At 42.8% G+C, this 12,762-nt stretch overlaps 1 protein-coding gene across 1 annotated transcript in view; it reads right to left on the bottom strand.

Annotated features, from left to right (window-relative positions):
* tat (tyrosine aminotransferase) overlaps nucleotides 1-12,762 on the bottom strand; it is a 162,332-nt gene that overhangs the window by 86,263 nt on the left and 63,307 nt on the right. Inside the window, exon 8 of the mRNA XM_068048945.1 lies at nucleotides 9,368-9,520. Coding sequence (XP_067905046.1) covers nucleotides 9,368-9,520 — 153 coding nt within the window. The remainder of the gene's footprint in view (nucleotides 1-9,367; nucleotides 9,521-12,762) is intronic.

Below are 12,762 nucleotides of genomic sequence, written 5' to 3'. Positions count from 1 at the left end.
AGGAAGTATTAGATAGTTTGTCTGTACTGAAAGTGGATAAAGCACTAGGACCAGATGAGATGCATTCAAGGATATTGAGGGAGGTGAGGGTGGAAATTGCAGAGGCACTGGCCATAATTTTTCAGTCTTTCTTAGACTCAGAGGTGGTGCCAGAGGACTGGCGAATTGCTAATGTTACATCCTTGTTCAAAAAAGAGTGTAAAGATAAGCCCAGCAACTACAGACCAGTCAGTTTTACTTCGGTGGTGGGAAAAATTCTAGAAACAGTAATTTGGAGCAAAATCAGTAGTCACATAGACAAATGTGAGTTAATTAAGGAAAGCCAGCATGGATTTCTTAAGGAAAAATCATGTTGAACTAACTTGCTGGAGTTTTTTGAGGAGGTAACAGAGAGGGTTGATGAGGGCAATGCTGTTGATGTGGTGTACATGAACTTTCAAAAGGCGTTTGATACAGTGTCACACAGAGACCTGTGAGCAAACTTGTAGCTCATGGAATAAAAGGGATGGTAGCAACATGGATACGGAATTGGCTGAGTGACAGGAAACAAAGAGTAATGGTTAATGGATGTTTTTCGAGCTGGAGGATGGTTTATAGTTCCCCAGGGATCAGTGTTGGGACCCTTGCTTTTCCTGATAAATATTAATGATCTAGACCTTTGTGTAGAGGGCACAATTTCAAAGTTTGCAGATGATATGAAATGCAAGCATTGTGACCTGTGAGGAGAATAGTGTAGAACTTCAAAAGGATATAGACAAGTTGATGGAATGGGCAGACAGGTGGCAGATGAAGTTCAATGCAGAGAAATGTGAAGTGATTCATTTTGGCAAGAAGAACATGGAGAGACAATATAAAATAAAGGGTACAATTCTAACGGGGGTGCATGAGCAAGGGGACCTGGATGTACATGTGCGTAAGTTGTTATAGGTGGCAGGACAGGTTGAGAGAGCAGTTAATAAAGCATACAGTATCCTGGGCTTTATTAATAGGGGCATTGAGTACAAGAGCAAGGAAGTTATGTTGAACTTGTTTAAGACACTAATTCGGCCTCAGCTGGAGTATTGCGGAAAGACGTGAGGGCATTGGAGAGAGTACAGAAAAGATTCACGAGAATGGTTCCAGGGATGAGGAATTTCAGTTATGAAGATAGATTGGAGAAGTTAGGACTGTTTTCCTTGGAGAAGAGAAGGCTGAGAGGTGATTTGATAGAGGTATTCAAAATCATGAGGGGTCTGGACTGAGTAGATAGAGAGAAACTGTTGCCAGTTCAGTAAGTTCGCAGATGACACGAAAATTGGTGGTGTTGTAAATAGTGAGAAGGAAATCTTTAGATTACAGGGAGATATAGATGGGCTGGTAAGATGGGCAGAGCAGTGGCAAATCGAAATTAATCCTGAAAAAAGTGCGGTAATACATTTTGGGAGGACTAACAAGGCAAGGGAATACACAATGGATGGTAGCACCCTAGGAAGTACAGAAGGTCAGAAGGACCTTGGTGAACTTGTCCATAGCTCACTGAAGGCAACAGCACAGGTTGATAAGGTGGTTAGGAAGGCATATGGGATACTTGGCTTTATTAGCTGAGGCACAGAATATAAGAGCAGGGAGGTTTATGATGGAACTATATAAAACGCTAGTTAGGCCACAGCTGGAGTACTGTGTACAGTTCTGGTCACCAAACTATAGGAAGGATGTGACTGCACTGGAGAGGGTGCAGAGGAGATTCACCAGGATGTTGCCTGGGCTGGAGCTTTTAAGCTATGAAGAGAGACTGAAAAGGCTAGGGTTGCTCTCCTTGGAGCAGAGAAGGCTGAGGGGGGACATGATTGAGGTATACAAAATTATGAGGGACATTGATAGATTAGATAGGAAGAAACTTTTTCCCTTAGCGGAAGGGTCAAGAACCAAGGGGCATAGATTTAGGGTAAGGGGCAGGAGGTTTAGGGGGATTTGAGGAAGAATTTTTTCACCCAGAGTGTGGTTGGAATCTGGAACACACTGCCTGAAGAGGTGGTAGAGGCAGGAACCCTCACGACATTTAAGAAGTATTTAGATGAGCACTTGAAACGCCATAGTATACAAGGCTATGGGCCAAGTGCAGGAATATGGGATTAGAATAGCTGGGTGCTGGATGGCCGGCACAGACACAATGGACCGAAGGGCCTGTTTCTGTGCTGTATAACTCTATGACTGATGAAAGGATCGAGAATGAGAGGGCACAGATTTAAAGTATTTGGTAAGAGCAGCAAAAGTGACATGAGGAAAAACTTTTTCACGCAGCGAGTGGTTAAGGTCTGGAATGCGCTGCCCAAGAATGTGGTGGAGGCAGGTTCAACAGAAGCATTCAAAAGGGAATTAGACAGTTATATGAAAAGGAAGACTGTGCAGGGTTATGGGGAGAAGGCAGGGGAATGGAACTGAGGGAATTGCTCTTTCAGAGAGCCAGTGCGGACACGATGGGCCGAACGGCCTCCTTCTGCACTGTAACGATTCTGTGATCCTGTGATATCAATGACTTAGATAAGGGAAGCAATGACATGGTAGCTAAATTTGCAGATGACACAAACAAAGATAGGTAGGAAAGTATGTTGTGAAGAGGACAAAAGGAGGTTGCAGACCGATATAGATAGGTTGATTGAGTGGGCAAAAATCTGTCAGATGAAGTATAATGTGGGAAAATGTGAAGTTGTTCACTTTGGCAGGAAGAATAAAAAAGCAGAGTATTACTAAAACGGAGAACAATTGCAGAATTCCGATGTGCAGAGGGATCTAGGTGTTCCAGTGCAGCAGTCACAAAAAGTTAGTATGCAGTTACAGCAAGTAATAAAGAATGCTAATGGAATGCTATCCTTTATTACGAGAGGAGTTGAAAATAAAAGTAAGGATGTTATGCTTCAGTTATACAGGGTATTGGTGAGACCACATCTCGAATACTGTGTGCAGTTTGGTCTCCTTATTTAAGGAAGGATGTAAATGTGTTGGAGGTGGTTCACAGGAGGTTTACTAGACTGATACCTGGAATGAGTGGGTTGTCTTATGAGGAAAGGTTGGACAGACTAGGTTTGTTTTCACTGGAGTTTAGAAGAGTGAGGGGAGACTTGATTGAAGTTTATAAGATCCTGAGCAGTCTTGACAAGGTGGATGTGGAAAGGATGTTTCCTCTTGTGGGTGAGTCCAAAACTAGGGAGCACTGTTTTAACATTAGTGATTGCCCTTTTAGGACAGAGATGAGGAGAAATATTTTCTCTGAGGTTTGTGCGACTTTGGAACTCTGCCTCAGAGGTGGGGTCATTGAATAATTTTAAGGCGGAGGTAGATAGATTCTTGTTAGGCAAGGGAATCAAAGGTTATCGGGGGTAGATGGGAGAATGGAATTCAAGACACAAACAGATCAGTCAGGATCTTGTTGAATGGCGGAGCAGGCTTGAGGGGCCGAATGGCCTACTTATGCTCCTAATTCGTATGTTCGTACAAGTGATGAGGTTTCTTCTCATTTCAGTCCGAAATGGCCAATTCCTTATTCTGAGACTGTGACCCTGTGTTCCAGACTCTCCTGCCAGTGGGAAACATTTTCTCAGCAGCTATCAAGCCCCGTAAGAATTTTATATATTTTAATGAGATCAGCTCTCATTTTCCTAAACTCCAGGGAATATAGGCCGAGTCTACTCAATCTCTTCTCATAAAACAATCCCCTCATCCCAGGAACCAGTCTAGTGAACCTGAGTTGTACTCCCTTGAGGGCAAGAGTGTCCTTCCTTAAATAAGGAGACCAAAACTGTCCACAGTACTCCATTCACGGAGAAGACTCGGAGGGCGGAGTTCCAGACCGGTAAGAATAAAAAACTTACCTCTGGTAAAAAAAAAACTGAAAAGTGATGTCACAGGAAAGCTGTGACCTGATTGGCTGGTAGGGAATTTGTACTGAATTTGAAAATAAAACATTGGTAAAAATTGATTAAAATCCTAATTAACTAATTAATAAGTAGAGTGACTAAACCAGAGGGAGGAAATTACTGTATTTAGTCAGCATTTAATATTTATAGTAGGAATCTAGCACTGGGGACCATATAGTTAATTATAACAATTTAGTAAGGATTTAATAAGTATTTATTTATTTTATATTAATTAACTAATTAGTGCTAGAAATGTCAGTTAGAGGGGTGAAGTGCTTCACCTGTGAGATGTGGGAGGTCCGTGACGCTTCCAGCGTTCCGGGCGACTACATCTGCAGGAAGTGTACCCAGTTGCAGCTCCTCACAGACCGCATGGATCGGTTGGAGCAGCAACTGGATGCACTTAGGAGCACGCAGGTGGCAGAAAGTGTCATAGACAGGAGTTTTAGAGAAGTGGTTACACCCAAGGTGCAGGCAGATAGATAGGTGACAGCTAGAAGGGACAGGCAGTCAGTGCAGGAATCCCCTGTGGCTATCCCCCTCTCTAACAAGTATACCGTTTTGGATACTGTTGGGGAGGATGACCTATCAGGGGAAAACAGCAGCAGCCAGAGCAGTGGCACCACGGCTGGCACTGTTGTTCAGCAGGGAGGGACAAAGCGCAGAAGAGCAACAGTTATAGGGGACTCTAAAGTCAGGGGCACAGATAGGCGCTTCTGTGGACATGAAAGAGACTCCAGAATGGTATGTTGCCTCCCTGGTGCCAGGGTCAAGGATGTCTCTGAACGGACAGGGGGCATTCTGAAGGGGGAGGGTGAACAGCCAGAGGTTGTGGTACACATCGGTACCAATGACATAGGCAGGAAGAGTGATGAGGTCCTGCAGGGGGAGTTTAGGGAGTTAGGTAGAAAGTTAAAAGACAGGACCTCTAGGGTTGTAATCTCAGGATTACTCCCTGTGCCACGTGCCAGTGAGGCTAGAAATAGGAAGATAGTGCAGCTAATCACGTGGCTGAACAGCTGGTGTAGAAGGGAGGGTTTCAGATATCTGGACCATTGGGATCTCTTCAGGGACAGATGGGACCTGTACAAGAAGGACGGGTTGCATCTAAACTGGAGGGGCACAAATATCCTGGCTGCGAGGTTTGCTAGCGTCACTCGGGAGGGTTTAAACTCGTGTGGCAGGGGGGTGGGAACCAGAGCAATAGGACAGCAAGTGAAATAAATGAAGGGAAACTAGTAAATAAGGCCAGTAGGACTAAGAGGAAGAGCAGGTAGGGAGATGTTGCGGAGCACAGCGGGACTGGTGGTCTGAAGTGCATTTGTTTCAATGCAAGAAGTATAACAGGTAAGGCAGATGAACTTAGAGCTTGGATTAGTACTTGGAACTATGATGTTGTTGCTATTACAGAGACTTGGTTGAGGGAAGGACAGGATTGGCAGCTAAATGTTCCAGGATTTAGAAGCTTCAGGCGGGATAGAGGGGGGTGTAAAAGGGGTGGGGGAGTTGCATTGCTGGTGAAGGAGAATATCACAGCTGTACTGCGGGAGGACACCTCAGAGAGGTCATGCAGCGAGGCAATATGGGTGGAGCTCCGGAATAGGAAGGGTGCAGTCACGACGTTGGGGGTTTACTACAGGCCTCCCAACAGCCAGCGGGAGGTAGAGGAGCAGAAATGTAGACAGATTTTGGAAAGATGTAAAGGTAACAGGGTTGTAGTGGTGGGTGATTTTAACTTCCCCTTTATTGACTGGGACTCACTTAGTGCTCGGGGCTTGGATGGGGCAGAATTTGTGAGGAGCATCCAGGAGGGCTTCTTGAAACAGTATGTAGATTGTCCAACTAGGGATGCGGCCATTCTGGGCCTGGTATTGGGGAATGAGCCCGGCCAGGTGGTTGAAGTTTCAGTAGGGGAGCATTTCGGGAACAGTGACCATAATTCCATCAGTTTTAAGGTACTTTAATTTTAGTTTTAGTTTAGAGATACAGCACTGAAACAGGCCCTTCGGCCCACCGAGTCTGTGCCGACCATCAACCACCCATTTATACTAATCCTATACTAATCCCATATTCCTACCACATCCCCACCTGTCCCTATATTTCCCTACCACCTACCTATACTAGGGGCAATTTATAATGGCCAATTTACCGACCAACCTGCAAGTCTTTTGGCTTGTGGGAGGAAACCGGAGCACCCGGAGAAAATCCACGCAGACACAGGGAGGACTTGCAAACTCCACACAGGCAGTACCCAGAATTGAACCCGGGTCGCTGGAGCTGTGAGGCTGCGGTGCTAACCACTGCGCCACTGTGCCGCCCATTGTGGATAAGGATAAGAGTAGTCCTCGGGTGAAGGTGCTAAATTGGGGGAAGGCTAATTATAACAATATTAGGCAGGAACTGAAGAATTTAGATTGGGGGCGGCTGTTTGAGGGTAAATCAACATCTGACATGTGGGAGTCTTTCAAATGTCAGTTGATTAGAATCCAGGACCAGCATGTTCCTGTGAGGAAGAAGGATAAGTTTGGCAAGTTTCGGGAACCTTGGATAACGCGGGATACTGTGAGCCTCGTCAAAAATAAAAAGGAAGCATTCGTAAGGGCTGGAAGGCTAGGAACAGACGAATCCCTTGAGGAATATAAAGACAGTAGGAAGGACCTTAAGCAAGGAGTCAGGAGGGCTAAAAGGGGTTGTGAGAAGTCACTGGCAAACAGGATTAAGGAAAATCCCAAGGCTTTTTATACGTATATAAAGAGCAAGAGGGTAACCAGGGAAAGGGTTGGCCCACTCAAGGACAGAGATGGGAATCTATGTGTGGAGCCAGAGGAAATGGGCGAGGTACTAAATGAGTACTTTGTATCAGTATTCACCAAAGAGAAGGACTTGGTGGATGATGAGTCTAGGGGAGGGAGTGTAGATAGTCTCAGTCATCTCATTATCAAAAAGGAGAAGGTGTTGGGCATCTTGCAAAGCATTAAGGTGGATAAGTCCCCAGGGCCTGATGGGATCTACCCCAGAATACCCCAGGGAGGCAAGGGAAGAAATTGCTGGGGCCTTGACAGAAATCTTTGCATCCTCATTGGCTACAGGTGAGGTCCCAGAGGACTGGAGAATAGCCAAAGTTGTTCCTTTGTTTAAGAAGGGTAGCAAGGATAATCCAGAAAATTATAGGCCCGTGAGCCTTATGTCAGTGGTAGGGAAATTATTAGAGAGAATTATTCGGGACAGGATTTACTCCCATTTGGATACAAGTGGACTTATTAGCGAGTGACAGCATGGTTTTGTGAAGGGGAGGTCGTGTCTCACTAACTTGATTGAGTTTTTTGAGGAAGTGACGAAGATGATTGATGAAGGAAGGGCAGTAGATGTTATCTATATGGACTTCAGTAAAGCCTTTGACAAGGTCCCTCATGGCAGACTGATCCAAAAGGTGAAGTCACACGGGATCAGAGGTGAGCTGGCAAGATGGATACAGAACTGGCTCGGTCATAGAAGACAGAGGGTAGCAGTGGAAGGGTGATTTTCTGAATGGAGGGATGTGACTAGTGGTGTTCCTTAGGGATCAGTGCTGGGACCTTTGCTCTTTGTCGTTTTATAAATGATTTGGAGGAAAATGTAGCTGGTCTGATTAGTAAGTTTGTGGACGACACAAAGGTTGGTGGAGTTGCGGACAGTGATGAGGATTGTCAGAGGATACAGCAGGATATAGATCGGTTGGAGACTTGGGCGGAGAAATGGCAGATGGAGTTTAATCCGGACAAATGTGAGGTAATGCATTTTGGAAGGTCTAATGCAGGTGGGAGGTATACAGTAAATGGCAGAACCCTTAGGAGTATTGACAGGCAGAGAGATCTGGGCGTACAGATCCACAGGTCACTGACAGTGGCAACGCAGGTGGATAAGGTAGTCAAGAAGGCATAAGGCATGCTTGCCTTCATCGGTCGGGGCACAGAGTATAAAAATAGGCAAGTCATGCTGCAGCTGTACAGAACTTTAGTTGGGCCACACTTAGAATATTGCGTGCAATTCTGGTCGCCACACTACCAGAAGGACGTGGAGGCTTTGGAGAGGGTACAGAAGAGGTTTACCAGGATGTTGCCTGGTCTGGAGGGCATTAGCTATGAGGAGAGGTTGGATAAACTCGGATTGTTTTCACTGGAACGACGGAGGTGGGGGGGGTGCGACATGATAGAGGTTTACAAAGTTATGAGCGGCATGGACAGAGTGGATAGTCAGAAGCTTTTTCCCAGGGTGGAAGAGTCAGTTACTAGGGGACATAGGTTTAAGGTGCGAGGGGCAAAGTTTAGAGGGGATGTGTGAGGCAAGTTCTTTACACAGAGGTCGTGGTTGCCTGGAACTTGTTGCCGGGGGAGGTGGTGGAAGCAGGTACCATAGAGACGTTTAAGAGGCATCTTGACAAATACATGAATAGGATGGGAATAAAGGGATACAGACCCCAGAAGTGCAGAAGGTTATAGTTTAGGCAGGCATCAAGATTGGCGCAGGCTTGGAGGGCTGAATGGCCTGTTCCTGTGCTGTACTGTTCTTTGTTCTTTGTGTGACCTCATCAATGCCCTGTACTGTAGTGAGACTTCTTTACACTTATACTCCAATCCCTTGTAACAAAAAGCTAACATACCATTTGCCTTTGTAATTGCTTGCTATACCTGCATTTAAACTTTCTGTGATTCCTGAAAGTACACCCTGATCCCCCTGAATGCAAACATTACCCAGTCTCTCACTGTTCAAAAAATATTCTGCTTTTTAAATTTTTGTCACCAAAGAAGATAACATAACACTTTGCCACATTCTTTCCCACACACCCAACCAATCTACATTTTCCCATGCAGCCTCTTTGCATCCTCCTCACCGCTTATTTTTCCCACCTAATTTTGTATCGTCAGAAATCTTGGATACATTACACTCAGTCCCATCATCTAAGTTATTAATATAGATTGTAAAGAACTGAGGCCCAAATACTGATCCTTGCAGTACACCATTAGGTGGCCTATGTTATACCTGCTATCAGCATATCCTTCCATTCCTTTGTCCCCTCATGTAATTACCTAGCTTCCCCTTAAATGGATCTATGCTACTCACCTCACCCAATCCCTGTGGTCGTGAGTTTCACATCCTCACCACTCTTTGGGTAATGAAGTTTTCCTGAATTCCCTATTGGATTTATTAGTGATTATCTTATAGTTATTGCTCCTGTCTTACAGCAGTTTAAGACAAGGATCAAGTCTGGCTCCCAATGATATTTCTAGTGGCCCTTATGTATTGTTTGGTCAGTTTCCCATTGACCCTCACCTCCTGATTGGTCAGTTTCCCAATAACCCTCACTTACTGATCGTTCAGTTTCCTCGTGACCCTAACCTAATGATCACTCAGTCTCCCAATAACCTCACCTAGTGATCGTTCAGTTTCCTCATGACCATTGCTTACTGAATTGTCAGTTTCTCAGTGACCCTCACCTCTCTGCTAAAGATATTGTTTCGGTCGTGTATGAGAATCCAGCCCATTCGCCAACCAGGTACAAGCCACCGTTTGGCCAGACCACCACAGGACAGGATGGGGACACTGCTGTTCAGAGAGCCAAGGGCGATGAACTTGCTCTCGGGGAAGACCTGGAAAATACACAGATTCATAGGTTAGAGTCCATGTTAATGAAAAGTACTCAGATTTATTCCATAAATCTGGCGTAAATCTGTGGCACAGTGGCGCAGTGGTTAGCACCGCAGCCTCACAGTTCCAGGGACCTGGGTTCAATACTGGGTACTGCCTGTGTGGAGTTTGCAAGTTCTCCCTGTGATTGCGTGGGTTTCCGCCAGGTGCTCCAGTTTCCTCCCACAGCCAAAGACTTGCAGGTGATAGGTAAATTGGTCATTGTAAATTGCCCCTAGTGTAGGTAGGTGGTAGGGAATATGGGATTACTGTCGGGTTAGTATAAATGGGTGGTTGTTGGTTGGCACAGACTCGATGGGCTGAAGGGCCTGTTTCAGTGCTGTATCTCGAAATAAAAATAATAATAAAATTCGGCAATGGAGAAAGTATGAGAATTTTGGGTAAAGGTGAATTAGGATTGTGCATGAACCCAGAGACTGCTCCAGATCAACCTCAAACCAGGACTGCACTAAGCTGTCAGCAATATAGCAAGACAGGGCATAAGGGGTGGGGAGTGAAGGACAGGGTGTGCCACACACAATGCTATATATATACCTGGGCTATTATCACACACAATTCTGTATATATACCAGGGCTATTATCACACACAATTCTGTATATATACCTGGGCTATTATCACACACAATTCTGTATATATACTAGGGCTATTATCACCCACAATTCTGTATATATACCAGGGCTATTATCACACACAATTCTGTATATATACCTGGGCTATTATCACACACAATTCTGTATATATACCTGGGCTATTATCACACACAATTCTGTATATATACTAGGGCTATTATCACACACAATTCTGTATATATACCTGGGCTATTATCACACACAATTCTGTATATATACCTGGGCTATTATCACACACAATTCTGTATATATACCTGGGCTATTATCACACACAATTCTGTATATATACCTGAGCTAGTATCACACACAATTCTGTATATATACTAGGGATATTATCACACACAATTCTGTATATATACCTGGGCTATTATCACACACAATTCTGTATATATACCTGGGCTATTATCACACACAATTCTGTATATATACTAGGGCTATTATCACACACAATTCTGTATATATACCTGAGCTAGTATCACACACAATTCTGTATATATACTAGGGATATTATCACACACAATTCTGTATATATACCTGGGCTATTATCACACACAATTCTGTATATATACTAGGGCTATTATCACCCACAATTCTGTATATATACCAGGGCTATTATCACACACAATTCTGTATATATACCTGGGCTATTATCACACACAATTCTGTATATATACCTGGGCTATTATCACACACAATTCTGTATATATACTAGGGCTATTATCACACACAATTCTGTATATATACCTGGGCTATTATCACAAACAATTCTGTATATATACCTGGGCTATTATCACACACAATTCTGTTTATATACCTGGGCTATTATCACACACAATTCTGTATATATACCTGGGCTATTATCACACACAATTCTGTATATATACTAGGGCTATTATCACACACAATTCTGTATATATACCAGGGCTATTATCACACACAATTCTGTATATATACCTGGGCGATTATCACACACAATTCTGTATATATACTAGGGCTATTATCACACACAATTCTGTATATATACCTGGGCTATTATCACACACAATTCTGTATATATACCAGGGCTATTATCACACACAATTCTGTATATATACCTGGGCTATTATCACACACAATTCTGTATATATACTAGGGCTATTATCACACACAATTCTGTATATATACCTGGGCTATTATCACACACAATTCTGTATATATACTAGGGCTATTATCACACACAATTCTGTATATATACCTGGGCTATTATCACACACAATTCTGTATATATACCTGGGCTATTATCACACACAATTCTGTATATATACCTGGGCTATTATCACACACAATTCTGTATATATACTAGGGCTATTATCACACACAATTCTGTATATATACCTGAGCTAGTATCACACACAATTCTGTATATATACTAGGGCTATTATCACACACAATTCTGTATATATACCTGGGCTATTATCACACACAATTCTGTATATATACCAGGGATATTATCACACACAATTCTGTATATATACCTGAGCTAGTATCACACACAATTCTGTATATATACCTGGGCTATTATCACACACAATTCTGTATATATACCTGGGCTATTATCACACACAATTCTGTATATATACTTGGGCTATTATCACACACAATTCTGTATATATACCAGGGATATTATCACACACAATTCAGTATATATACTAGGGCTATTATCACACACAATTCTGTATATATACTAGGGCTATTATCACACACAATTCTGTATATATACCTGAGCTAGTATCACACACAATTCTGTATATATACCTGGGCTATTATCACACACAATTCTGTATATATACTAGGGCTATTATCACAAACAATTCTGTATATATACCAGGGCTATTATCACACACAATTCTGTATATATACCTGGGCTATTATCACACACAATTCTGTATATATACCTGGGCTATTATCACAAACAATTCTGTATATATACCAGGGCTATTATCACACACAATTCTGTATATATACCTGGGCTATTATCACACACAATTCTGTATATATACTAGGGCTATTATCACACACAATTCTGTATATATACTAGGGCTATTATCACACACAATTCTGTTTATATACCTGGGCTATTATCACAAACAATTCTGTATATATACCTGGGCTATTATCACACACAATTCTGTATATATACCTGGGCTATTATCACACACAATTCTGTTTATATACCTGGGCTATTATCACAAACAATTCTGTATATATACCTGGGCTATTATCACAAACAATTCTGTATATATACCTGGGCTATTATCACAAACAATTCTGTATATATACCAGGGCTATTATCACAAACAATTCTGTATATATACCAGGGCTATTATCACACACAATTCTGTATATATACCTGGGCTATTATCACACACAATTCTGTATATATACTAGGGCTATTATCACACACAATTCTGTATATATACCTGGGCTATTATCACACACAATTCTGTTTATATACCTGGGCTATTATCACAAACAATTCTGTATATATACCTGGGCTATTATCACACACAATTCT

This window comes from Heterodontus francisci, chromosome 17, assembly GCF_036365525.1.
Source record: "Heterodontus francisci isolate sHetFra1 chromosome 17, sHetFra1.hap1, whole genome shotgun sequence".
Classification (NCBI taxonomy): Eukaryota; Metazoa; Chordata; class Chondrichthyes; order Heterodontiformes; family Heterodontidae; genus Heterodontus; species Heterodontus francisci.
This window is presented reverse-complemented; position numbering and strand designations above follow the sequence as displayed.